General features: G+C 49.0%; 7 protein-coding genes across 7 annotated transcripts; 3 read left to right on the forward strand and 4 right to left on the reverse strand.

Moving 5' to 3' along the window:
• The first annotated feature begins 258 nt into the window (after nucleotides 1-258).
• On the forward strand, nucleotides 259-1,009 carry FOBCDRAFT_151248 (mitochondrial import inner membrane translocase subunit TIM10). The gene is made up of 2 exons (XM_031180933.3): nucleotides 259-445; nucleotides 500-1,009. The coding sequence occupies exons 1-2, from the start codon at nucleotides 348-350 to the stop codon at nucleotides 690-692; spliced, it is 291 nt and encodes a 96-aa protein (XP_031041701.1). The 5' UTR covers nucleotides 259-347; the 3' UTR covers nucleotides 693-1,009.
• On the reverse strand, nucleotides 1,010-4,062 carry FOBCDRAFT_246559 (uncharacterized protein). The gene is made up of 2 exons (XM_031180934.3): nucleotides 3,619-4,062; nucleotides 1,010-3,567 (listed from the first exon to the last, which is right to left on the reverse strand). Exons 1-2 carry the CDS (start codon nucleotides 3,855-3,857, stop codon nucleotides 1,110-1,112), a joined length of 2,697 nt encoding a protein of 898 aa, XP_031041702.2. The 5' UTR covers nucleotides 3,858-4,062; the 3' UTR covers nucleotides 1,010-1,109.
• A 392-nt stretch (nucleotides 4,063-4,454) lies between these two features.
• FOBCDRAFT_1262 (CTLH/CRA C-terminal to lish motif domain-containing protein) lies at nucleotides 4,455-6,315 on the forward strand. Its single transcript, XM_031180935.3, has 3 exons — nucleotides 4,455-4,793; nucleotides 4,842-4,975; nucleotides 5,027-6,315. Exons 1-3 carry the CDS (start codon nucleotides 4,643-4,645, stop codon nucleotides 6,035-6,037), a joined length of 1,296 nt encoding a protein of 431 aa, XP_031041703.1. The 5' UTR covers nucleotides 4,455-4,642; the 3' UTR covers nucleotides 6,038-6,315.
• A 543-nt stretch (nucleotides 6,316-6,858) lies between these two features.
• Nucleotides 6,859-8,283, reverse strand: FOBCDRAFT_266788 (uncharacterized protein; the record flags this gene model as incomplete). Its single annotated transcript, XM_031180937.2, has 3 exons — nucleotides 6,859-7,356; nucleotides 7,410-7,872; nucleotides 7,928-8,283. 3 exons carry the CDS (start codon nucleotides 8,281-8,283, stop codon nucleotides 6,859-6,861), a joined length of 1,317 nt encoding a protein of 438 aa, XP_031041705.1.
• Nucleotides 8,284-10,607: 2,324 nt separating this feature from the next.
• FOBCDRAFT_246560 (fungal-specific transcription factor domain-containing protein) lies at nucleotides 10,608-13,355 on the reverse strand (the record flags this gene model as incomplete). The annotated part of the gene is made up of 3 exons (XM_031180938.3): nucleotides 10,608-10,968; nucleotides 11,031-11,049; nucleotides 11,119-13,355. 3 exons carry the CDS (start codon nucleotides 13,353-13,355, stop codon nucleotides 10,816-10,818), a joined length of 2,409 nt encoding a protein of 802 aa, XP_031041706.3. The 3' UTR covers nucleotides 10,608-10,815.
• Nucleotides 13,356-14,028: 673 nt separating this feature from the next.
• On the forward strand, nucleotides 14,029-16,045 carry FOBCDRAFT_151257 (uncharacterized protein). Its single transcript, XM_031180939.3, has 3 exons — nucleotides 14,029-14,320; nucleotides 14,374-14,962; nucleotides 15,013-16,045. The coding sequence occupies exons 1-3, from the start codon at nucleotides 14,244-14,246 to the stop codon at nucleotides 15,814-15,816; spliced, it is 1,470 nt and encodes a 489-aa protein (XP_031041707.2). The 5' UTR covers nucleotides 14,029-14,243; the 3' UTR covers nucleotides 15,817-16,045.
• On the reverse strand, nucleotides 16,009-18,446 carry FOBCDRAFT_210441 (major facilitator superfamily-domain-containing protein). The gene is made up of 2 exons (XM_031180942.3): nucleotides 18,188-18,446; nucleotides 16,009-18,137 (listed from the first exon to the last, which is right to left on the reverse strand). Exon 2 carries the CDS (start codon nucleotides 17,981-17,983, stop codon nucleotides 16,163-16,165), a length of 1,821 nt encoding a protein of 606 aa, XP_031041710.1. The 5' UTR covers nucleotides 17,984-18,137; nucleotides 18,188-18,446; the 3' UTR covers nucleotides 16,009-16,162.
• Between the last annotated feature and the right edge of the window lie 6,531 nt (nucleotides 18,447-24,977).

A 24,977-nucleotide genomic window follows, 5' to 3' on the forward strand; every position in this document is an offset into this window, starting at 1 on the left:
CGTCGATGCCGCAATACTTGTGTATTCCCCCCTCCTTTTCTAAACATAATCCAAGAATATTATAACATTCCTACCCAGAACACTGCAACTATAAGTATTATGAGGCCTTGAGTTCATGTACAAATGGGTTCATGTACAAATGGGTTCATGTACAAATGGGTTCATGATGCCGTGGTACAGGGTAGCCGGAACAAAGCATCCTTACATAATCGACCAATCCGCGATAAGTGGAAAATTTCCCATTGTCCAGTTCAAGGTCCCAAAACGCCGTCATAACACAGCCTTTAAACCATCACAACGTCTTAATTAAACCAAATCGCCCAGCCACCTCTTCCAACACCGCCAAAATGAGTTTCCTCGGAATGGGTCGACCTCAGCCTACCTCGGAGCAAAAGATTGCTGCCGTTGAGAGCGAGATGCGCATGATGGCCGACACCTACAACCGGTAAGCCTCAGCGCTCACCAAGCACATGTATTGATACTGATTGTAATGCCGCAGTCTTCAGCAATCTTGCCAGAAGAAGTGCATTCCTAACGACTACCGCGAGGGCGAGCTCAACAAGGGCGAGTCTGTTTGCCTTGACCGCTGCACAGCCAAGTTCCTCGACACATCTATGAAGGTCAGCGAGATCATGCAGCAGCAGGGCCAGGCTCTCGGAGGCGGCCAGCAGGGCGGTGGTGGCATGTTCTAAGCGTGATGAACGAAACGCAAACATTTTACGACCTCGAGAAACCATTTAGAGGACGGGCCCCAAATAGGCTGGGGTGATGAATGAAGCTTTGTACGATTATTCAGGAGAACGGATAGATATTGGGTCTGAATCGATATCTGGCGCTTGCATCACGAAATGATGACCGAAGGTGCAACGGAGGTGTTGCTGTATTATACCTGTATATGAATGAATCGAGGTCAGGGCGAGAAATGACACTTTGGTATATGGATAACTAGATTAAGTTTATTCGATATGACCCTGAAAAAATGCCTTGTACCCAGGGGTGTGCTATGCTATATTTGATATGATATCGATGTCCCAAAACTCCGTGCTGATGACCCTTTAGGGGATTGTTACCCCCAAGAAAACGCTCTTTACCCAACATCAACCCCTGGATTAAGAAGGCGACCTTGTAATATCTGGTCCCGTCCCGATTCCCGTGACAGTTCTGAACATCCAGTGAAGCCAACCTTCGGTTTCAAGCTGGGCCTTCAAAACCTCAGCTCTGTTCTCCATATCCTCCACTTGCCTCTCAAAAGTAACAATACCATCTTCGACATCGACCACCTTTTGTAACAGAGCATTGATTTCATAATCGAGACGAGCTACGAGCGCCTCAACCTCCTTAAGGCCTTCTAAGAGATGAGACCGCTCCTCGGCAAGAAGCTCATGAGAAGTTATACGCATACGTTGGCATGCCTCGTTCAGCTGGTAGTAGAGTGCATGCATTTCCTCCTTGTCTTTCGCGTAGCGTTCATCGAGAGCCTCAACTGCACTGATCTTTTCTATGACCCATGGCTCAATGCGGTGCTTCATTTCCTCCAAGCACTGGTTAAAATGCTGAGCTAGGTCATTGAATGCTTCAATATTGGCAAGGTCATCCGCTGCATCTGCCACATCGATAAGCGGTTCCCACTCCAATACTGCCTCTTCAGCATCGCCAAATGACATTCGTCGTGGCCAGCGACTTTCGTTGAGAACGGTCATGTTCGGACACTGTGATAACTGAATACTGTGTCGTCGCGAGAGCCCTCTTTTGGATAGATCATCGTTGAGTTCTGCATCCAGAACAGGCCCCTGGAGGTCATGCTCATCAACGAGAGATCCAACGGCGGAGGGTGCTTTGGACAATACATCCTTACGCACTTCTACCCCAATATCAAATAACTCCCCATCTTGCTCGTGCTTTTGAGTTTCCACGGGAGCCGAGGCTGGCTGCTTGATGTCAACTGTTGAGGTAGACGCAAAGTGCGAAAGCTGTGGGAAACCTGCTCCCCCTTCCGCGTCTGCTCGTTTCATCGCTGCTAGATACTCCTGCGGTTTGTTGTTCCATGTGAAGGTTCTGCCCACTCCTTGTGTGGGCGCTGGCGGTTGTGTTGTTCCTGGAGTGAGCCCCTGGCTTGAACTCCTGGGGCCCGATTCTGAAAAGTCATCTCTTGTTGAAACCGAAGGTCGATTGTTGTGACCACGTAAGCCTCCCCCAACGACATCCTTGATACGTCCGAAACCAGACCTGGCGTCGTTCATCTTTCCAGCGACACCTTTGAAGATATTCTTCCGTGAAGCCTCCTTGTCACCTGATCCATCAGCGACACTAACGGCGGAACCAGGTGGGTGGCCCGAGTAAACATCGGGAGTCTCATCCAGTCGCTTCGCATCCAGTTCGTTCTCAGCAGGCGCTGAATATACTCGTTTCGGGTTTGGATTCGCTTCCTCCTCTTTCCAAGGTACGGCGCTGCTCAGTTCTGGACTGTGGTGTGGTAGCTCAGCGACGCTTCTCCGAGGCTTGCCATGCCACAGCCATTTGGCCCGTTCGCCGTATGCTAAGCTAGCAAAAGTGCCAATGTCGAGAGTCTCGATATCAGCAAGTCCTCCTTTGTCTTTTCCTGACACCATCCCCATTACAAGCTCACCCCTTTTACCTCCGACCTCTGTCAGCGTTGATTTCACAGCCCTCTGCACACCCCAACTTTCTCCAGCAGCAGCCTTGGCAGACACAGTGTAAAGCTTGAGAAGAGTTTGACGGTCCAGCCTTCTCGTCTTCTCGAGCTTTTGTGATTTTTGAAAGTGACCAATACCACGCTTAGTGTTTTCTAGGTCAAATACGTCCTTTGATACTGGGGCACCGTACCAATGAAGGCGATTTCGAGCACCCATGAACATGCCTAGTAATGCCGCCACCGTACTAGGGCCTAATATGCCATCGGTAGGCTCAAAATTATAGTGTTCAGCACCAATTTCGATCCACCAGTTGTTGATAGCCATTTCTGTCTTGTCGCAAAGAAGTCCATCGATGTATTGGTGCCCCAGCTTGTCAAACATGTACAATGTGACTTGACAAAGCTTGATAAGTTCGACTACAGCTTGCGGAACAGGTACTCGATCGCTCGTCCTGTAAAGCTGCAAGAACTTGAGCTGCGTTGCTTCAGTTGGATCTGACAGAGTCATGCCTGATCGCCCAGAACATCCTAACCGTTTCAAATCCTCATTGACGATGAACGAGGAGCGATATTTTCGGATATCACCCTCAGGTACCATAATAACGGTGAGGGCCGAAGGAAAATTACTCAGATTAGTAACCATAAGCTCTCCAAGCTCAGTCTCCTTGGGCCGCGCATGTGAATCCTGGAGTTGATCAAAGTAGAAGCGTAGCCTTGGAGGCCAAAGACTCTCGTCTACTGGAACAGAGAGCACACCGACAACGACTGAGTGTTTTTCGTCTCCAGTATAAGTGACGATCAGGAGTGTTGGTGGTTTTCGAGAACACGCCCATTGTTCGACTAGGTACGACTCGTATCCGCGTAAAATGCCTCGGCGCTCGACAACGACAACATTGCTGCCTTCCTCGAGATACCTGATGCTATGTTAGCCTTGGAAGCTTCAGGAGTGCTTGTTCGCGACGCACCGAAAGGCGAAAGGATCAGCAAAGACAAGATTTTTGCGCCTCGGCGACGGTAGAGGCTGAGAATCTGCAACTTCATTGTATGCGGAAACTTCTAACGGAGGGATACCGTTTGGGGGACTTTCTCGCGTGGTGCTAGAGTTGGAGGTGGTCACTGTACGGGCGACAGACCCCTTGGCGGTGGTGCCTGCCGAGAGTTCATCGTCGACTCGAAGTCGAGGATCTGGAAATCTGAAAGCCATGGTGTCGTCATTGGCCCGTGTATTTGATAGACGCAGTCTCGAGCTTCATCCTCACCCGTGGTGAGCGAGGAGTAGCAAGAGGACGTCTCTAGTAGTTTCGTTGAGGCGCGCGCGTCTTGGGAGGCCTTTTTTCGGTGTTGAACAGGTCTGAGAGGCAACTAACATTACAGGGCCTTCATGTGATGCAATAGCTCCCAGGTTAGCTCTTGGTACCTGCTTCAAGTACCTATCGCAGACGCAACCGAAGACTTTACAAGCTAAATGCGGGGCACTAATTCAACGAAGCCCCACGTGAATCCCTGGGGGAGACTGGGGTCACTCGACACTTTCGTCGTCACTTGCTATATGAGGAGGAAGACCTTATATGTGATAGTTGCTGTGGTGAGTCGAAGAAGCTTTTTCAACAGCTGTGTATGCAAATTGTACCTAATTAAAGTGAAGCTGTTGTCAAAGTGTAGCCAAAATCTACTCTCGTTTAATTGACCTTCATTAAGAGAGCGAGACTGGTCCCCTTTAACAGCAAAGCCTCGGTATCCCCCTTATCGATAGCGATAATGCACCTGTCTCTCTTATCCAAGCTCGGAGCGTTCCGTCACCGTTGAATCCTCAAACGACATCAACCTTCAACACAACGGGCATTTTGTCGTCCACCCGTCGAATATCCTAGCTATTGGATGAGCGCATGATTCTCTCTGACCTTTGAACCTTCACTTCGCGTTAAACATAACTCTTGGTCTTGATCATATCTTCTGCATCTGATTCAAAACCCCACATAGTCCCCAACCATGGCGGAAGCTGATAACGATCATGTCTCGCCCTTTGCACCGCTCATGGTTGAGCTGGCTCGTATGAGGAACAGAACACTCAAATCCGCGATCGATGATGTAGATCAAGTCATTGAACTTCTTACTAATGCTCGCGAGCAGATTGCTCAAGGTGAGCTGGCTTTTTTCTGATACTATCACTAACTAACCACTGTAATAGAGCAAGACGCGACTCGAACTGGTATGGCTATGATGACGCTGCAAAATCCAGTCAAAGCCCGCTTCGAACGAATCACTACAGACCTAAAGGATGTTACCAAGGCGCAGAAGTCCTTTGGAAAGGCCCTCGATAAGGTTTGTCTATCAGCTCTAGCTTTTGACGGCAACGACATCTGACCGACACAGGCTCTTCCTCACCGAGAACTCCCTATGGAGACTGATGCCATGGCGGACCACCCGCGACTTATCAACCGTGCGATAGCCATGCATCTTCTTCGCGAAGGTCAATTTTCTGTCGCCTCGACATTTCTCAAAGAAGCTACAGATCACCCTCCCGGCCGCGAAGCCCACACCATTTCACAAACAGACGAGGATGGCGATGATGATATGGAAAGCGAGGATGACTTAGAAGATGAAATGGCTGGTCTACATTCAGAGCATTTGCAAAACAAGTTCGCTGAAATGTATAGCATCCTTTCGCAGCTCAAGGACCACAACCTCCTACCCGCCATCAACTGGGCCCACGCAAACGGCGTCCATCTTGAGGCCAGGGGAAGCACACTCGAATTTGAGCTTATCAAGCTCCAATATGTCTGGCTGTTCAAAGGTCCATCTGTCAACGGTCTCCCCGACGACCCTGCGACCAATGGACTTGGCGGAGCGATTAACTATGCTCGCCAGAACTTCCCACGTTTCCAGAACCGTCATTTGCTAGAGATACAACAACTCTCCAGCGCTGTGGTGTTCGCCCCTAACCTGGCCAAATCTCCCTACAGCCATATATTTGAGACAGAGTCAGCGTTCGAGGACGTAGCCATGTCGTTCACTCGCGAATTCTGCTCCCTGCTTGGCCTATCGGCGGAGTCACCTCTCTATATCGCCGTCACAGCAGGCTCCATCGCTCTTCCACGCCTGATCAAATACACAACTTATATGCGGGAGAAGAAGACAGAATGGACGACAGAGAACGAACTTGCCTTCGCGACACCTCTGCCCGAGTTTATGATCTATCATCCCATCTTTGTCTGCCCCGTAAGTAAAGAGCAGACAACTCAAGACAACCCTCCCATGATGCTCAGTTGCGGTCACGTTCTCTGCCGCGAATCTCTGAACAACATAGTGAAAGCAGCACGGTATAAGTGTCCCTACTGCCCGACAGAAGGTCACCTTAAGGATGCCATCCAGATCAGACTATAGCATACTGTTCCTGCTAGCATACATGCATGGTCATGCTACTTATCACAGCGCACTGCCACATTGGGCAAGATGGATTGGCGTTTATTCGACTTGAATGAATCCAGCAAGGACTATGCTTCGGCTTTGGTTCAAAATCAAGAATGGAAAGCGGGCGTTTTGGCATTTTGTTTTACAATTGTACCTGTTGGGATATTTCCTTTGCCTCATAGACAGACACGTCGATCTTTTCTCCAGCATAAGCTGTGAAACACGCAACGTTCTAGCTGCACTATTGTCTCGCATCATGCTTCACAAAGTTGAAACCAGTCAGTAAGTGTGTTGAGTCAGAATCCTGATGGTTTCATGACGTGATTCACCTATGAGCAGTCTCATAGACCACACGAGCACGGGCCATTTTGCATGTACCTGATTTCACTATTCAATTCCTATCGGATTATCTGATCATGAGAACGTACAATCCAATTGATCAGGGGACAAAGTAAAAGTAAAAGTAACAAAAGAACTATGTATCAGCTCCTGGATCTCATTCCATGTGGTGGAGCATTGAACGCCTAATATGGTTGGGTCTAACATAGGAAACAAAAAACAACCAAAGTAAATAGAATAAAAAAGTCCAAGCAAGTTTCCGACACCATGGGATATCACTTCGTCGCCTTCTGTTCACGCCGCACCCGTTTGGTCACCGTCCATCCTGAGCCTGCCCTTTGTGACTGGTGCCATAGAAAAGGGAAAATTTTTGTATCCTTTCGTAAAATCGTGTCTTTGTACATTCATGTCCCCAAAATTTTGTTTTCGAAGAATCATGACTTGCAAGGGGCCGCTTAATCAATGGTCATTCGGCTGGGAATTTGAGGCTTGACATCCTGCATGTTGATTGAGTTGATGTCAGGCTTCTCCTCGACCTTGCGCTTTCGAGACAAAGACTGCAGATGGGGCTTCAGGCCCTTGCCAAAGTTTCGCATGCACACGATGGCGTTGGTAATGGTGAGAAGGATGAGAAGAATGGTGATGACAGCAAATGCGGTCAATGATCGACGAACGGCTTCGTAGTTTTGTCGGTGTCCAGGCTGATAGATTCGTACAAGCTTGAAGATGAAATAGCTGAGACCTCCGAGATAGAGGATGATGATGCAAACCATACCGATCTTGTTCTCTCGTCGAGTGAAGAAAGCGGCAGCGAGAAGGATGAGAATGGTAATGGGAATGGTGACGATAGTTAGGGCGAATTCGGGGTCATCCTTGTCAGCAACGACGACAACGAACTGAACGATGAAGCCGAGGAAGAAGAAGAAATCGAACTTGAGCAGAGCGATATAAATCTGGTTCGAGTTAGTTATTGATCAAGGAGTGTGGGCAAAAGAGTGCAACATACCTGGTAGTGAAGGAATCGCTTCTTCATGCGATAATCGGCACCAATGTTCTTGAGAATATCCCAAGCATACTCCTGGTAAATCTTCCACGAAAGGAAGCCCATAACGAGGGTAGCAAGGGCAATGATGGCAGGGATAGCCACCAGATAAGGCTTCACATCGTGCCAAAGCTCGGCAGCAGTCATGCCACGCTTGAGAGCATTGCTCTGCTCGAGAATATCGAAGGCCTCGGAAATTTGATCAACCTGGATGGTCGTGTAAACCATAAGGGCCAGGTTAGAGAAACAGACACCAATGACTTGAATGGTGTTCTTTTGTCGGAGAGCATCCCAGACGACGACGAGGGTGTAAAGGAAACCAAAAATGAAAAGCGTCAAGAAAGTCGGGATAGTTTTGTACTGAGATTGAACCTGGGGAGCGCTGATATGGGTGCCAAGGTTGACCTGGAACTTGCCGAATACATAGCTAGATAAGGGGTCAGCGAGAGGTACAGATGCCGAAAGATACGGAGATGACGTACGCCTCAAAGCAAATACACAGAATAGCCTGGAGAAGAGAGACAGCCATGAAAGAGGCAGGCCATCGGCTCTTCATAAAATCGATCTTGCCATTCTTCATACTTTGCGCCGGAACCGAAGGGGTGAGGCCTTCTCTATAGGCGAAGCCCTGGTTGTATGCGGGATCAACTCCAGCGTCGGCGAAGTTGGGCTGGGCGAAGGCGGCAGGCTGAGGAATAGGCTGTGGAGATGGAACTGGAGAAGGAGCGTAACTGTCGTCTCCGTAGGAGTTGTTGTATGAATGGCCTCCGTATCCGAAGCCGGTGTCAGCTCCAAGGAGCGATTTGCGAGATTCTAGCCGGGTAGCCACGGTGTACATGGAAAGACTCCGACCGGGAGTCACGGGGAAACAGTCGAAGTGATGAAAATACTCGTCGATATCGCTCGACGGACGATGATGAAGAGTTGCCGTTGTTGATGAAAGAAAATTGGACAGCGACAGATACTGAGACGCGGAGGTTCGGTCGGGGCAATTGTGTCTATATTAAGGTACAGGGTGCTTTGCTCACGCGGATGGCCACGGGTACCGAGGTGAGTAAGTACAGTACAGTAGTCGAATAAGGTTATACGAAAATTGGACAAAAAAAGGAGTCGCGCGATGAGGAAAAGCGGAAGAGAAGCGAGAGACGGAGTCGCGATTACGAGGGATTTGTTGTCGAGTTAATTGGTGGCTGAAAACGGCCTGACCAGGGAAATAATGGATATTGTTGTTGTTGAGAAGAGAGAAATGAGATGAAAGGAAAAGTAGAAGAGCCCAAGCGTTTGTAGTAAAAGGATGTCAGCTTAGTTTAGTCAAGAGAGAAGCAGAACAGATGGGAGTGAGTTCCTTGACCTCCATAAGATTGGGTCGCTGAAACAGCCCAAGCAGGGGGGGGTGGGAGAGGGCGGGCTAACTTAAAGAGCAAACCACGGCGGGCAGAGAAAGCCTGGGGCGGGCGAACCCAGCCCAAGGTAAGGTCAGCCAAATGGAAGCCAAGCCCAGGGTGGCAGAGCACAGGACTCCAGGGGTTCAGGCGTTCTTTTTTCGCCTAGGTACTCTTTTCTGGGGTGCCCAGCCCGTAGCGATAACTGATGGCACTCCACTGGCAGTGGGTGGAGTGCCCTGCCCTGGGCTTTTCGTCGCTACCAGATCCTGAATTGGAGGTGGGTTCCTTGATTTCTGGAGACAGGACTCGGTCAGAGTGGACGGTTTTGCTGCAACTAGCATGTCTCAGACTATGTTGCTACTGTTTACGTCGGATGAGGCAGTCTTGTCTTGTCCTGTCTTGTATGGTCTTGCGACAATTTACTATCATGAATTCCGATTTCAGATGCTATGACGCATACGGCCAAGAGCGACGTGCTTGAACATTTCATGCAGTCCTTCGTGTTACGATCCAATAGGTACTAACTGACCTTTACTGCACATTTAACGGGTGGAGTCTAAAATGAGTTGGATGGAACCGCAGAGACGGGACGCAGCATCCCGCCTCCAACGGCGGATTGCCTTAGCTTTCCACTAGGAACTGTTACTGACTGAACTGTGTGGATGAACTCAATCAGCCTTGGGAGGGATCCCACATCCACCACACACACCTGCAGAACTGCCGGAGTCAAAGGCGGTGCTGGCCATTCACTGGACGGGTGTCTCCGAATTTGATTAATATGCCGGTATCAGAATAAAAGATCACATCATCGTACCTAGGCGCTCCCCCTTGCCATGCATCGGTATGACATAGCTAATAAAGAGGGCTGGGCTATGTTGATGAGGGAACGAATGCAGATTGAAATGGAGGACTGCGGCAGTGCAGTCATGCATAGTCCCCGCTGTTAGTGCACATCCCAACCATCCACTGAAATGACACATAAACTCACAAGCTAGCGTAACAATCAATACTCTGCACCATGCAATGGAAATGTCCGTCGGACTCAGCCCATTCGTATAGCCACCTTCCGCTCTGATCAATCACAAGTAAATAAGGATCGAAGGTCTCTGCCATCCATCTCGATTAAGGTTACGGGCCCTCTGAATTGGGATAACGTGATAAAATGAGGCCGCTATGCATGCATCTATTTCTAAATAAAACAAACAAATTGAAGAAACAGTAATTAAATGGCGGGTGATCGTCTAGTGTATCTGATCATGAATCTGATTTACCACTAACCGTATTTTCCTGCTTTTTAGCTGTCTATCAAATTCCCTGCCATTCCACGATATGCAGCCCTACCAAGCCCATCATCAATATTCAGCCACTGTCAAACCATCAATTCCTTCATTTCCTAATTAGCCAGCACAATTATATTGATCACAGTCAACTCGTGCTTCACTGCATCGCTATAATTATCGCCTCACTCATGATCGCTGAGCGTATGGCAAAGGTCAAGGATATCTCGTGTTCCTGGCATAAGACCTTGCAGTAGTAATCTCTACCGATCCACAGAGGAGAGTTCCATAAATAAACCTGCAGTCGGTCCATTAAATAAATATAGTACGTACATCCATCTTTTTGGGGCAATCAGAGAGTTGCTACAGATGCATGTCAGCGGAGGAAAACCCACTTCCATGTTAATTGAAGCGTCGTCATCACCCAAGTATAGACAGATGGACAGATGTACAGTTCTCACACATAGTAATAATAGATCGCATATGCAATTCTTTTGTATTGGTTCTCTCACACTTCCTATAAGCCAAGCTTTTTCAATGGTGTGAACTCAGGTTCCAATTCAGCATAGAGGAGGGTCTGGTAGGGCTGGCAGAGCCTCCAGCTAAACTCTGTCCCCAGCCGTTGAGGCCCGCAAACGACCTAAAATCGAGGCTGTGTCGCCGTTGGAATGATATGCATTTTATTCAGTCGATTGAATTTGGGCATCGTTAATCTTCACCGGCCGGAAACCTTGTCCGTTCGCCTGCGTAAATATTGATCGTATATAATCCACCAGTCATGATATCGTCAGGGCCTGAGGTTACTCCACGCCAATCCATGGCATGAATTGACATAGAACGGACTACAATACTACCCTTTAGCTAAAATCTAAATATAAGTTGAATTATCTTGAATCGAGTATTCTTCCTCCGAAAATGCTCACATTGTACCCAGTGTTTGTACTGGATACGTGAACAAAAAATTGGTTATCTATCCGTACATCGGGAGATATATATTCAACTCTCGCTTACAGGAAGTCAAGATCCCATGAACCCCATCCATATCCTAGTACCACCTCTTCATTAACTCCTCCAATGCTTGAATCTGTTCCATTCAGCCATAGTGAGTTGGTCGACGACTGTTGCGTGGCTCCGATCTGGCCCATTCTTCCAACCTCTTGAGTCTCTTGTGCATACTCGATCGACTGGAAGCATGTCGCTTTACCCAAGAACTGATGTAGCAGCCCCGTAAAACTAGCGATGCACTGCTTGATGAGCTCTTCTATAGTCTCGCCATAGTACGCAGTGGCCATACCCCCTTGTCCTGTCAACACGCCAGCAAACTGCTGCATGATACGAGCTGCTTCTTGTGCCACTGTCCACCCCTCAGGAAACGCTTCGAGAAGCGTGATTAGTAGCACGACTTCTTCCCGGGCCGATGATGATGCTCCATCAGCCCTATACGATGCTACGAAATCATGCATCAACAACAGACATACTGGCAATAACCGACTCAGCGATACCCTGTTTAGGGGGAGTTGTCGTTGTTGAAGGAGCGCCGAATTGGCTTGGAGTTGCTTCTGAGCAAATTCAAGCTGCTCCTGACGAGTGACAGCTGCAGCAGAGCTGTTGAAGTGGTTCGGAAAGTAGAGAAGAATCAACAAGTGGTAATACTGAGCACTCAACCAGGTGATGCTGCTGTGAATAGGCAGATTATCTGCTTCCATAGGCGACATGAGACACCCGTTGCTGTACCAGTCCTCGATTTCAGACCTCAAACTATTCAGTACCGTACGCCTATCTGCGGGAGCCAGGCGTGCGGTTTCAGAGTTTTGTTGTAGGTGTACTGCGTGAAGAATTCGATATTCGAGTTGTCGGAGCTGGATGACATGCCGACTGGTCTGTAGGTTCCGAGCATACACAGCTCGGTCCGGACTGGCAAACTCTTCCACCGTCAGTCCTGGAAGCGGTACATTGGCATGCTCATCTGTAAAAGCGGCTGGCAGTCCCTGGGAAGCAGACATCATACGGTCAAGGACGAAGATACTCCAGTACAGTCGATGTCTGAGCTCGGTTTCCACGGCCGTACGAGGCTGTTCGTCCGGCCTAGTTAGACCGATGACCATGGCTTGTCGTGCCGCAATACCGACGATGAAGTAGGCTGAGGTTGCTGCTGGATCAAACAGAGAGTACAACCCCAACAAGATAAGAATCTGTACAGACTCGATGGTTTCGTTAGAGAGACACTCTTGTATGATGTCTGGGTATACCACATCGAACCGACGCGCCGTATCACTAGGGATCTGCCCAGCCCGTACCAGCGACGTACATCCGATGGCCATAACGAGATACAAGAGTGTCATGGGAGGATCCTGATCAGCAGGAGACGCATCCCCTAGAAGTTCAAGATCTCGCCGTATTCGAGTTTGATCGACAAATGGATATGCCCTGTTGACGTGGCGAAAGAAGGCATCGACAAAGCGACTGGGGGCAATGTCAGGAGGGAGGGCTTGTCTTGCAATCAATCTTCGTTTTGTAACTGATCCATCCGTTGACTCTCCATAAGATAAACGACTGCTCGTGGTTCGCACACTACCAGGATCCCTTTCCTCTAGGCGTATCTCAACACTCTGTCGCCCGGTTGAGGGGTGGTCTAGTCCACGTATAGAGGGAAGAGAGCCTATGGTCTCTAAAGGAGAAGCCATCTGACCTGGCACCCGCGATAGAGGTGATGATGCAGTCCCTGAAGTTGCGATATTCCCCATACCGTTCCGTGGCCCATGACCTAGTACAATACCCAGGTCAGATCCCGTCTCGATACCTTCTATCACATCTTGTCGACCTGGCGGAAGGATGTTTTGTTCAATGTATTGGCTCAGCCATTGTACTCGAGAGCGCAGCTGATGGACTTGAGCCTCGGCATTGGCAACAGGGTTAGTATAGGAACACCTCTGACCGGCGCTGGCACATAGAGAGCAGACGGGAAATGTGCGGCTGCATTTCTTTTTGAAGCTGCGACACCTATCACAGGCCGGGGCTATAGGTCTCCCAGTTGCGCTCCGGCCCGCGACGACCGTTTGAGATTGCTTTTGCTGATCCTGCCGCCGAGCCTGCGCCTCTCCCTGGGTCGCATCCTGCTGCTGTAGCCGCTGGTCAGGAGACACTGGTGGTGAAGCGGACCGGGCCCGACCGACGTCCCTCGGGGATGGAGACACCCTGCGGAGGCGGAAACGGTGGATCGAAGCCTTCATATCAGATGCAGATGCCATTTTGGGCAATGGGCGATGTCAAGAGTAGCGAGTGGCATGGCAATGAATGGAAAGGCCCCAGTAGCCCAGATGAGAGGGTTATCAATATACGATTGATATCGCGGCTGTACAAGAATGCATGTAGAGGTTTTGAGATTGCATGTCATTTACAAAAGGAGAGAGCATCGAAAAAAAAAAAAATTCAATCACCTCATTCGCTGGTAAGATGAGTCTTCAGAACAGCAGATAAAGATACGCTATTGTGCCTATTGTTGATGGATGTTGATGGAGGTGGACCAAATTGCGTGCTTGCACGAGGTTGAGGTGCTATTCCTTCAATGGGCAGGGCACTTACGTTAGTGAGAATTCGCGGAGCCGCAGGGACAAAGTCTAATCGACCCTGATGAGTTACAGGCGTGAGTACAGAGATTTCAGAAAATGTGATATGAAGGTATCACAAGTTCACATATTGAATCAAGTCGAATTGTCTCATTAGATAGACATGTCTCAACGGGCCAGACTGGCAGCGCCGGGTCCTCCGATGCCCGGAGTCGGGGTCGCGCGGACGCCGACCGGGATTACCTAAAGAGGCAATCATACTCACAGAGACAATCATTCGACAGCGCCGAGCGGATGAGGCTATTGTGCGGGATCCATCGGCAGCGTCTTTTATCATTAATCGAATGAGACGAGGAGCCGGTCATGAGAAGAGCATTGAGTCGTTGAGAGTATTATATATTACCTTGTTCATCCCACATCGTTATCGAATGCTTGCATCCCACTATTGCCAGAGCTGTTTTATGTCGCGTTGTTACATCACTGTGACTTAGACGTACGTGTGTTTCACGATTCCAGTAAAGCCATATCTGGGTCCATCGTTCAGAACGACGACTTTGAAATAGAGAAAGAATGGCGTTGGCAGATAAACTAGACGTTCGTCGCATCGCCATCATTGGTGCTGGCCCAAGTGGCCTCGCAGCGGCCAGGTAATCACTGATACCACTTACACATCCAGCCCAGTCACTGATCCTTACTCTAGATACCTTCTTGCAGAGAAAAACTTCTCCAAAATCCGAGTCTTCGAGCAACGTGCCACACCAGGAGGTGTTTGGAACTATACACCTCTAGCCCGAGAACAAGGCTTTTCAGTTCCACGAACCCAGCCTAGTTTCACCCCAGATCAAGCCCTATGGCCTAACGACAATGGCGATGTTGAGTTTATGTCGCCCATCTACGACCTCCTTGAGACAAACATTCCTCATTCTCTCATGAGATACTCTGATAAGCAGTTTCCCCAAGGCTCATCACTGTTCCCCCGACATAGCGTTGTGCTACAGTACCTTAAGGAATATGCCCAGGAAATCAACCCTCACATCTCATACCAGACACAGGTGCTGAATATTGAGAAACCTGATCCAAGCCGTTCTCAACCTTGGACAGTTGAGGTGCTCGATCTCAAAGCCAATAAGGTCATCAAAGATGAGTATGACGCTGTTGTAGTGGCGAGTGGTCACTACAATGATCCATTCATCCCCGATATTCCTGGCCTCGTCGATTTTGACAAGGCATACCCAGGGGCTATATCACATTCCAAGTTCTATCGACGCCCGGGTGACTTCAAAGATAAGGTAAGGATCCTTGTTCGCCCCCTATCGAACGTTCACTAACAATTACTCAGAAAGTCATTGTTGTCGGAAACTCTGCCTCTGGAGTCGACGTGAGCGCACAACTCTCTACTGTTGCAAAGCAGCCCATCTTTGTCTCTGAAAAGGAGAAGCCCACCGTGATACCACCCGCCAAAGAGCCATGGGCAGCTGGCGTTCCCGAGATTGTCGAGTTTCTCCCTTCTCAACGTGGTGTTCGCTTCGCCAACGGCCAGATCGAGAACGACATTGATGCTGTCATATTCTGCACTGGTTTCCACTACTCGTATCCCTTCTTGAAGTCTCTTGACCCAACTGTCGTTGTACCCAGTGGAGGCCATGCGGCACATCTCTGGGAGCAAATTCTCTACACCGCGGATCCTACTTTGTCATTTCTCAGTGTTCCACAGCGAATTGTTCCATTCCCCATTGCTGAAGCCCAGAGTGCACTAATTGCTCGCATCTGGTCTGGGCGCTTGAACCCCCCTTCAGAAGCTGCTATGGAAGCCTGGGTACAGGAGCAACACGAAAAGAAAGGAGAAGGCAAGGCAATTCATGTCATGGCGTTCCCAGAAGATGTCGACTACATCAACCGTTTGTACGAACTGAGCAAAACCGCGACCAAGGCCCCTGAGCTCGGCCTCGAGAATGATGGCGAGGGCAAGAGACCGCCTTACTGGGGACTAGATAAGCGATGGGTGAGGGAGAGAGTACCTAAAATCAAGTTGGCGAGCAGAGCAGCGGGTGATAAGAGACATGAATTGAGGACATTGGAAGATCTCGGATTTGATTATGAGGAGTGGAAGAGGACGGTCGAAGAGGGGGAGAAGTTATTTTAGACTCGATCCCATGAATTTCTTGACTCTGATTAAAATCGCTTGAATCAGCCCAAGCTTAGCCCAAGTCATCGTGGTAATAGTCTTCGTTATGAGCTCCTCAAATCATTGACTAATCTCATCAATGATACAGTTTGGAGCCATGACAACATTGCGTGGATCTACACAATTCACATGCTAACGCGTCGATATTGCTTAAAACAAGTTCATTGGCAGCAGTCTAATTACAAACGCTCGTATGTTTTATACCCAATAATAAGTGCTCATATACCAAAAAGCAGTTTTGTTTCATGACTGCAGGCATGTTGAAATATCCTTAATAACACAAGAACAACATGAAACGCCGTTTTCAGTTGTCCGTCGTCTTTTCGTTACCTGTCGTGACACCCTCTGCGGCATCGACCTCCTCCTTCTCATCATCGCGTCGCTTCAGTGATTTGAGACCTGTCTTGTGCTCCTTATGCTCCTTACTGAGGTTGACTTGCTTGATCATCAGACTGATGATGAGCGACAGGCCTGCAAAGCATGCATAGACGATGTACATTGTTTGCAGACTCTTCCAGAATGCTGTCTTGGCAACCCTGCCATCGTGGCCTGTCAGGGAGCCAACGAGCTCGACGCTGCCTGCTGCATTGGAACCGGAGAGTCTGTCTGCGAGTTCGGAACCGAGTTCTTCCTTCAGTCTGGGATACTGGCTCTCCATCTTGTTGTTGAAAATGACACCTCCTACCACAACGGAGATTGATGTGCCCAATTGACGGATGAAGGAGAAGCATGAGGTTGCAGAACCAATATCTCGAGGCTCAACATTCGTCTGGAGTGCAATCAGAGGAGCCTGGAAGTTAGGACCAATACCGATTCCGGCGACGATCTGGAAAATGATGATCTTCGCCCAGTTGGCGCGCGGTTCAAGGTTGATGAAGAGACCGAAGCCAATGACAGTAATGATCAAGCCCAAAACGATAACGAGCTTGTAATTGCCTGTCTTCTTGATGTAGATTCCAGCCCCAGCCGACACAAACGACAGGGAGAGCACATATGGAAGCAGATAAACACCAGAGAGCAACGAAGATGCGCCGAGGACTCCCTGGTAGTAGAGTGGAAGCCAGTAACTGCCTGACATGAAGACAAATGCGTGAGTGAAACCAACTCCATAAGATGCAACACTGTTTTGCGTGTGAAAGAGGCGAATAGGGAGAACGGGAAACTTGGCGACTTTCCACTCGTATACGAGGAACAGACCAACGACAAAGATGCCAAAGACGATGAGGCAAATCGTCGTTGCGGAGTCCCAGGGGAAAGAAACACCACCAAGCTCAAGTCCGAGCAACCACATAATGGTACCGCCAATGATGAGAATACTGCCAGGCCAGTCCAACGCCAATAGACCCTCTTTCACCGGTGTTCGTGGGTTGTGGAGCTTCAGGACGAAGACAAGGATAACGATGGCAACGGCTGAGATGGGAAGGTTGATGTAGAAACACCATCGCCAGGTGACCTGGCTTGTGAATACACCACCGAGAATAGGGCCAACCGCAGATGCTAAAGCCCAAACCATACCCAGAATACCAAAGTACATTCCACGGTTTCGCATAGAGAAAAGGTCGCTAATGGCGATATTCGGTAGAACGATGAGACCACCTCCACCAATGCCTTGAATGGCACGCGAAGCGATGAGCATTGGCATGCCATTGCTAACGGCACACAGCAGAGATCCAATCCAGAAGATGACAGCTGCAGCAAGAAGAACAGGCTTGCGACCAAAGATATCCGAGATCTTGCCCCATGTCGGCACGAATGCGGCGTTGCCCAACAGATATGCACTTCCTATCCAGATGTAACCCTGACTTGAGTGAAACTCGTTGGCAATAGTAGGAACGGCTGTGGTAATAATGGTAGTATCCAAAGCGGCAAGGAAGAGCGCAAGACATAGAGCACCAACTACCAAGATTGTCTCCGACTTGGTCCGTCCGGCCTCGGGGTCACCGGCCTCAGGTGCTCCGGGAGATGGGTTACTGCCGGCCGGTGTCGTCTCCGCTCCTTCGGAAGTTGCTTCGGCCGCTGTAGGGTCTTGGGAGTGTCCATTCGCTGCATGGGCTCCATCTCGTTCAACATCAAGAGTACTATCTGAGCTAGTCCTCCGCTCTGGTGTTGGTGGTGAAGCGGCCATTGTTGCGCAAGAAAGCCCAAAAGGCTAGATGTAAAGATAAAACCCCTACTTCCCTTCACCTATTTGAAATGATTGAAAGTCGTCGACGTAGTAGCTGTAAAGATCCTTGTCCGGAAGCCGGCGTTGACCGCAACGGCGATTGCTAATCAGGAACCTGTAGTTTTCTCAATACGGTTATATTTGGCTTGGTTACTCTGCGTTCACCTTGCGTCTGTGAAAGATTTTCATATGAGGATCCTGGTCAAAAAGGGGAGAAAGAGATTGAGTTGAGTTGTTGTAGTCAAGTGCATTGTGATCCTTTCTCCGAAAACGGGGACCACGCACGCAACAACCATGACTACCGTATTCATTAATTAAATCCGAGGCGCGAGGGCGAGGCCAGGAACTTTTTCGAGCAATTCGGCAAAAGGAGCCGTCTGGTCTCTTGGAGGGTGGAGAAATAATTCCACTGCAGTGAAATAAGAGCGTCAACGACATCAAGACCCCAAGAACAAGGGTGTGTGTGGAGTCCGAACATTATTGCCGGGGCATAATTCCGTAAACTTTTACGTACTCGCCTCCAAGATGATCCTTCGGCTTATTGTATGAATCTAACGAATGTAAGTGTTAGCTCGAGCTGGCCGCTACAACCAAAGTCAACTACATATGCAATTGCTCACCAGAATGACTCTTCGGTTCTTGTGCGTGTCTGATGATCTTCTTGCTTTGACTAAGCATCGGAAACTACCTCTCTAGTTCACCTAGCTTGAGACTTGTCCAGGATGGGTTAGAATGGGTTCCTTGGAATTGCATGACGAGCAGTGTGAGTTCCTGATATGATTTATTCGTATCCCTTCTTCATAATGAGCTGACGTCCTAGGAAGAGACGACATCGAACCAGTTCTCATCCTAACATCGTGCATTTTGGGGTGGATTTGCGTCAGAAGACATCATTTGATACCGCTGCACCCAACGCTGAATGAGGCCGTCGATATAGTCGAACGTCTGTTTACCCAAGTGTTATAGGAGCAACACCAGGATATCGCAGTGCACAAACGATAAGCGAATATATGATAATATTTGTACACGCTCCTAAACGCCAAGAACAATGTTTTGACGCTGATAATACCTCAGCCTATTTTACATATTTGTCCGACATCAAATCTCAAGCCGTCTTGTTTGAGCACTTGATACACCTATTAGAAGATCTTTGTGATGCTTTCCCTCGAGATGACACTATTTTGTCGTTCATCTCGCTTGACTCTGAAGAAACTGTCACAGAAATCACTACACCTCATATGTCGCAAAAAGTCCTCGTCATGAGTAATCACAATAAGCTGGAAATTGCTCTGTGCCTGTCGGGCTTTGATGATCATATGGAGACTCTCCGCCAGACTCTTGATATTGTCGCGATCCAAGTTTGTGGTGGGCTCATCGAGTGCGATAAGGCCACAGTTGACGCCGAAAGACTCAGCCAGAGCTAGGCGAATGATGATAGACGCGAGAACCTTTTGTCCAGCAGAACATCGACCACGCATGTCCATCTCAGTGTCTTGCTTCACCATGCAGAGTCGGTAGTTGTAGCTGCGTTTGCCTGTGTTTGACTCGTTGTCTGAGCGGATGAGAATAGTATCAATGTCGGTTCCTTGGTAGGTGCTCTGCCACAATTCGCCAGCAATGCGATTCACTTCGGCCATCTTCATGGAGTGAAATTGCATCACAGCTTTGTCCACGGCCGAGCTACACTGCGCCAAATCTTCAATAGCAGCCTTGGTCGTTTCCACGCGAATGTGCGACTCGCGATACTTTCTCTTGGCGTCCTTGTAGTCCATTTCCCACTCTTGAAGGAGCCTCCCAAGCTCTTCATCTTTAGTTTTCATAGATCCCATAACGGAGCCTCGCTCAGCAAGAAGCCGATTATAGTGGTTCTCTTGCATGCGAGCTTCAGCCTGGAGGCGTTCGTAATCCTCATCTGCATTGCGGTCTTCCAACTCAGCGATCTCTTGACGGATAACGTCGATCGTGCGAAGGTTCTTGCGGTAGTTCAGGTTGTCTTTGATGTTTTTCTTCTTACGGTCTCCATTGTCAATGTCCTGCTTGAGCTTGTTCGTACGAACAGTAAGGTCTGTGACCTCCTTTTCAGTACTCGCAATTGTCTTCTCAAGTGTGGCAATGGATCGTTCATTAGATGCAAGATTAGAGGGTCCGCCCCGGTCGATATAATCTTGAATATCAGCATCCATCATTTTCATCTCGTTGACAGAGTTGGCTACGGCATCACGGGCGTCAGCAATGACTTGCTCCTTGGCCCGGCCACGTCTTAGGACTTCATCACGGGCAGACCTTGCTTCAGTAATGCTGGGCTCAATGGTCTCCAACTCCTCATCAGCTCGCTGGATGACGTCTCGTTGATGCGAGGCCTCTTCTTTCAGTGCCTGGATCTGATTCTGGAGGTCCTGCTTTTTGTCTAATTGACCCGCTGCTCGGCTGATCTTGTTTCTTAACTCGCTCTTTTCAAGCTCAAGAGAGTTGAGCTGGTCTTTTGTGCGCTGGCGATCCGTAGTCAACTTCACGATGCGATTTTTCAGGTTCCTCATCTGGTCCGATAGGCCAGCTTGAAGCTCATGAATCTCGTCGGGACTTCGAGTGACCCCACCTGACATTTGCTGAGACATGATACGGTCAACCTGGTTCTCGGACTCTGCAATGTCCTTGACAGTTTGTGCAATGCTGAGGACCGTCTTCGACATATCTTCCAAGTCTTTCTGCTTCTCTTCCTCAGCCGACACGACGGATCCCTGTTCTTCCACTTGTCTCTCAAGGGCATCAAACTTTGCTTCGGCAACCTTGCACTCTTCTCGAAGACTAGGCAGTTCGGCATTCAACCGCTCATACGTATCATAAGATCCCCTGACAGATCGTAGCTTTTCTAAGTTCGCGACGGTGTCCTTGAGGTCCTTCTCTGTATCAACTTTGCCTTTGGGGTCAAGGTGCTTGTCGATCCTCTTGCTCAAGCGCTCCATGCTTGCAGCTTGGTTGTCATCAAAATGGCGATCACATAGTAAGCACTTGCGTTTAGTATCAAGCAAGCGCTTGCATTTTGTGTAATAATCCACGAGAGCGTCGAAGAGGCTCAAGTCATTCCTGAGCTCCTCCACCTGTGACTCAGTGACCTCGATTTCTTCTTTGTAATCCTCAACGGTAGCATTGTCGCGAACGGCAAGAAGAGCATTGACAACCTGCTGTTGGCAAGTAGCCGCCTCCTTGGATTTCTTCTCATGGGACTCCTTAGAAGTCCTCAATTTGAAATCCACTTTCTGCTGTTTTTGGCGGATTTGTTCACGACACTTCTGTACCTCACTGACAATCTTGCTCTGGTCCTTAACCAATGCCTGGAACTTGGAATCGAGTGTCTCCGGCTGCCAATCACTGCCAAGAATCTTGTCGAGCTTCGGCTTCCAGGTGCTTGTCAGGGTATCAAGCTTGCGCTTGCGGTCACCAAGTTCCTTCTTCCTGTAGTCAAGTTGGGCTCGCTCAGACGCTAGACGAGTACATTCTACAAGCTCCCGGCCTAGCCTATCGTTCTCATTCTCAAGCTGATGCAGCTTATCGTTCTCGTCAGAGATTTGGCGGTCCCAATCGGCGTTCTCGAAGGTCTTCTGGGCTGTCTGAAATCTAATTTCAAGATCTTGCATCTGCCCATCAAGTACAGCCTTGGCACCCTCGTCCACGTCTATCTGACTTGACTCGTTCTGGAGTACCGAAGTGCGTTTTTCAATAGCGCCCATTCGTTGCTTCGCGGACACGCGGTCTTGTATGCGAGCAGCTTTGCGGCCTTCAAGCTCAGTGATGACGCCAGTGGCCCGGTCGAGCTCAGCGGAGTTTTCCTTCTGCAAGCGCTCTAGGTCCCGTTTCTTCTCGCTCAGAAGTTTTTGAAGTCTGTCATTAAAGGATTTCACATGGTGATCCGAAAGATCGCCGTCAAAGCCCGAGAAGCCGTAAGACTGGGCGGCTTCCTGAATGGTTTCCATGCGTATCTTCAATTGACGCTCGTACTTGTCTTTGTCCGATTGGTGTTTGCCCTGTTCGGAAAGCTTGGCAGAAAGTTCCTTTCGTGATTTTCCTAACTCGGTCTGCAATTCATTATACTGTGCTTTGTTCTGGTCGGCCTCATCCTGAAGATGCTGCATACGGTCTTCATAATGTGCTAGGTCACCCTCGAGCTTTCCGTCGTCATCGGGCAATTCATCGATAGTGGCCTTCAATTCTTTGACAGCCTCTTCTCTGTACTCAAGCTGCTCACGCTTGGTGTTAAGGTTCTGCACAATTGCAAGGTGGCTGTTCGCCGTTTCTCGGATGTTTCGGATCTTGTCTTGCGTTTCCTCCATTTCAGAACTGATCGACTCACAAGTTTCTCGAGATCCCTCAATTTCGGCTTGCAGGGCCTTCATCCTCTTCTCGGCCCTGTCACCACGATCCTTGTTCACCTTGTTATGAGCCTCGTCATTCTGAAGCTTACCGAGCTGCTCGACTTGTTTCTTTCGGAGGACCTTGAGGTTGTCGATGGCTTTCGTATATTTCATGGCCTCAAATATCTCGTCAAATCGTTTCTTCAAAGCAGCCGGCTCACTCAATGGCCAGAGGGATTCGTCTTGGTGGCAGAAAATGACAGCATCAAGAATTGCAGGAGAAACACCGAGACGCTCTGGGATCATTTCATCTAGCTGAGCTTGCCGAGTAGAAGTTGTTGTTCGCTCTCCATTGTTGACTACAACCAGGGAGCAGTCTAGGGTTTTCTGAGAGCGGGTGGTCTTCTTGACGGTAAGTTGTAAACTTCGAGTAGCGACATGTTGACGGTCATTGATTGATCGAAATTGGAGTTTGACCTGGGCCATAACCTCCTTCTCACCGCAAAGCTACATTATGTTAGCATCAAGATCTGCTTATTGAAGAAATACGCATGTCGGCACCTTTGGATCATGAATGAAAGCGCCGCCCTTGCTGTTAGGCGGCAGCTCGCCGGTCGTGGCATATTTTAGACACTCAATGATTGTTGTCTTTCCCGATCCATTGTAGCCGACAATAAGAGTAAGAGGCGTATTGAACTGGATAGCTTCACGGACTGAGGGGCTGAAGGACCGCACACCCGAGATCGAAAGCTTGTCGATTCTGGACATGGTGACTACTACCTCATCAGGGGAGCGTAGTGACGGCAGTGTCGATTACTGAGAATAAATCATTGACTACTAAGAAAAGCTGCAGTTCACAAGTCACAAGAACGTCGAGGCCTTGGATAAGGTAGACAACAAGTGTCGCTCGTTAGCGTGGATCAGGCAGCTGAAGTCAAATTGGCGGGTAACGCGACGTTAGGTACAAAGACGCGTTGAGAGGTTCGAAAGCCAGGACCAGTCGATGCGTAATCACGTGCTTGGTTTAGCCGGAGTTCCCGCGGCTTCACTGGGGAGAGAAGATGGAAAGTACCTTGATCCATCAAATCTATCACCCATCCTGCCTGCCTGTATGGCCTGTTCACTAATCATTTCTCCAAAATTGGCCAGTTTTGGAAAGCTGTTTGAGCTCAACAATACACTTTAGCATTGTTTTGACGCTGGCGAAACCGTTTCATTTTCTCATTCTCTCATGGCAAGTAGTTTGTGACGTTTCATCAATTGATGAGATCGACTAGAAGATTACGTCTTTTCGACGTCAGCAGAGCATCAAGTGGCAAGTCTCCAGAGACCCCTAAATCAAGCCCTCCAACGTCCCTGGGTCAAAACACAAGCAAACCACACCAGTCCCGGCGCCACTCCACTTTGGGTCTGTACAACGTAGACCCGAGACCCCTTACAGCTGGAGCGACAATGCTTGATGGTTCTCCCTGAGAGCCTAAGGGCCTCGAAGGGTCTAGAGAGCTGGAGAAGCAACGAGATACAAACATTTTAGGGAAAGACAAGAAAACTTGGGACCTCTGTCATAAGTGACAAAAATATTTGGGTAAGTTTAGTATATCTTAGCAGGTCTTTAGACCAGTTGATTTTGGCACCCTAGCTTCATGTCAGAGGTTTTCTTACTCCCCGGGACATTCAAGCAGTTCAAATAGCGCATTTTGCTTTTGGGTGACACTAGTTGTGCTATGACAGTGACATATCTCTGTTTTCCTTGCATGAAAAACTGAGAAAACAGCAGACTTTAGATGAGGCGACAAATTCGGGAAGGATTTGCTTACGATGATAGGCTAACGAGACGTGCAGACATGCAACCTACTATGTGGTTTTGAACAAGACATGGCATTTTTCTCTTCACCCCTTGGGCATCTCTCGTTCCCCGATGCCATTTTCTTTCCCGATATCTCGATCACGAATCTCTGCAACAGACCCCCGTAACTGCCCCGCGATGATCCCCCTGAACATCAGACTAATCAGACATCATGAATGCCTACGAGAATCGATATTTCTCCTCCGAGCCTCGAACGAGATACTACAAATATTGGTCAGCCACTGTGGATGGTGGCCTACCTTGGCGCTTGGCTTGCGCTACTGACGCTGGACCCTTTACGCTGGATCCGGCTAAGGCGATCCAAGGGTGCGCTAAAACGGACTACGCCGATGCAGTCAACCAATAGATCCGGCTGGAGGAACTCCTGTGAGCCACTGGCCCGCTTTTCCCGGGGCATAACCTCCGGCACACTCGTCTTGTCCTGGCTCAATTGTTGGACAAGTGCCCATGAGGCTAAAGACAAGAACAGGGGGTCTTGCCGAGCAGTGCAGATTGGGCCCCGGACACAAGAGGTGACGTTTCATGCCCAGTTCAGTCCAAGGCAGCCCAAATTCCCATGTGTGAAAGAATCCAATTCTCCAAAAGTGCCATGTTTTACAGTGGCTAAATCCCTGATAGTACCTGGCCACACTTGCTAAGCTGCCCAGCCAGCTATGGCAGTCTATGGACTGATTTGAGATGGACACACACACCACAAGCCTGTTGCTGCCCTGTCATCAGACCCAAGCAAGGGGAAACA

Source organism: Fusarium oxysporum, chromosome I (genome assembly GCF_013085055.1).
Source record: "Fusarium oxysporum Fo47 chromosome I, complete sequence".
NCBI lineage: Eukaryota > Fungi > Ascomycota > Sordariomycetes > Hypocreales > Nectriaceae > Fusarium > Fusarium oxysporum.

Bases quoted from the DNA above. Each gene is read 5' to 3' on its own strand.
- FOBCDRAFT_246559 (XM_031180934.3), bottom strand. From the start codon at position 3,857: ATGGCTTTCAGATTTCCAGATCCTCGACTTCGAGTCGACGATGAACTC. The intron at 3,568-3,618 runs GTGCGTCGCGAA...ACATAGCATCAG, and splicing joins GCTGATCCTTTCGCCTTTCG to GTATCTCGAGGAAGGCAGCA.
- FOBCDRAFT_151248 (XM_031180933.3), top strand. From the start codon at position 348: ATGAGTTTCCTCGGAATGGGTCGACCTCAGCCTACCTCGGAGCAAAAG. The intron at 446-499 runs GTAAGCCTCAGC...GTAATGCCGCAG, and splicing joins ATGGCCGACACCTACAACCG to TCTTCAGCAATCTTGCCAGA.
- FOBCDRAFT_210441 (XM_031180942.3), bottom strand. From the start codon at position 17,983: ATGGCCGCTTCACCACCAACACCAGAGCGGAGGACTAGCTCAGATAGT.
- FOBCDRAFT_1262 (XM_031180935.3), top strand. From the start codon at position 4,643: ATGGCGGAAGCTGATAACGATCATGTCTCGCCCTTTGCACCGCTCATG. The intron at 4,794-4,841 runs GTGAGCTGGCTT...CCACTGTAATAG, and splicing joins TCGCGAGCAGATTGCTCAAG to AGCAAGACGCGACTCGAACT. The intron at 4,976-5,026 runs GTTTGTCTATCA...TGACCGACACAG, and splicing joins TTGGAAAGGCCCTCGATAAG to GCTCTTCCTCACCGAGAACT.
- FOBCDRAFT_151257 (XM_031180939.3), top strand. From the start codon at position 14,244: ATGGCGTTGGCAGATAAACTAGACGTTCGTCGCATCGCCATCATTGGT. The intron at 14,321-14,373 runs GTAATCACTGAT...TCCTTACTCTAG, and splicing joins AGTGGCCTCGCAGCGGCCAG to ATACCTTCTTGCAGAGAAAA. The intron at 14,963-15,012 runs GTAAGGATCCTT...ACAATTACTCAG, and splicing joins CGGGTGACTTCAAAGATAAG to AAAGTCATTGTTGTCGGAAA.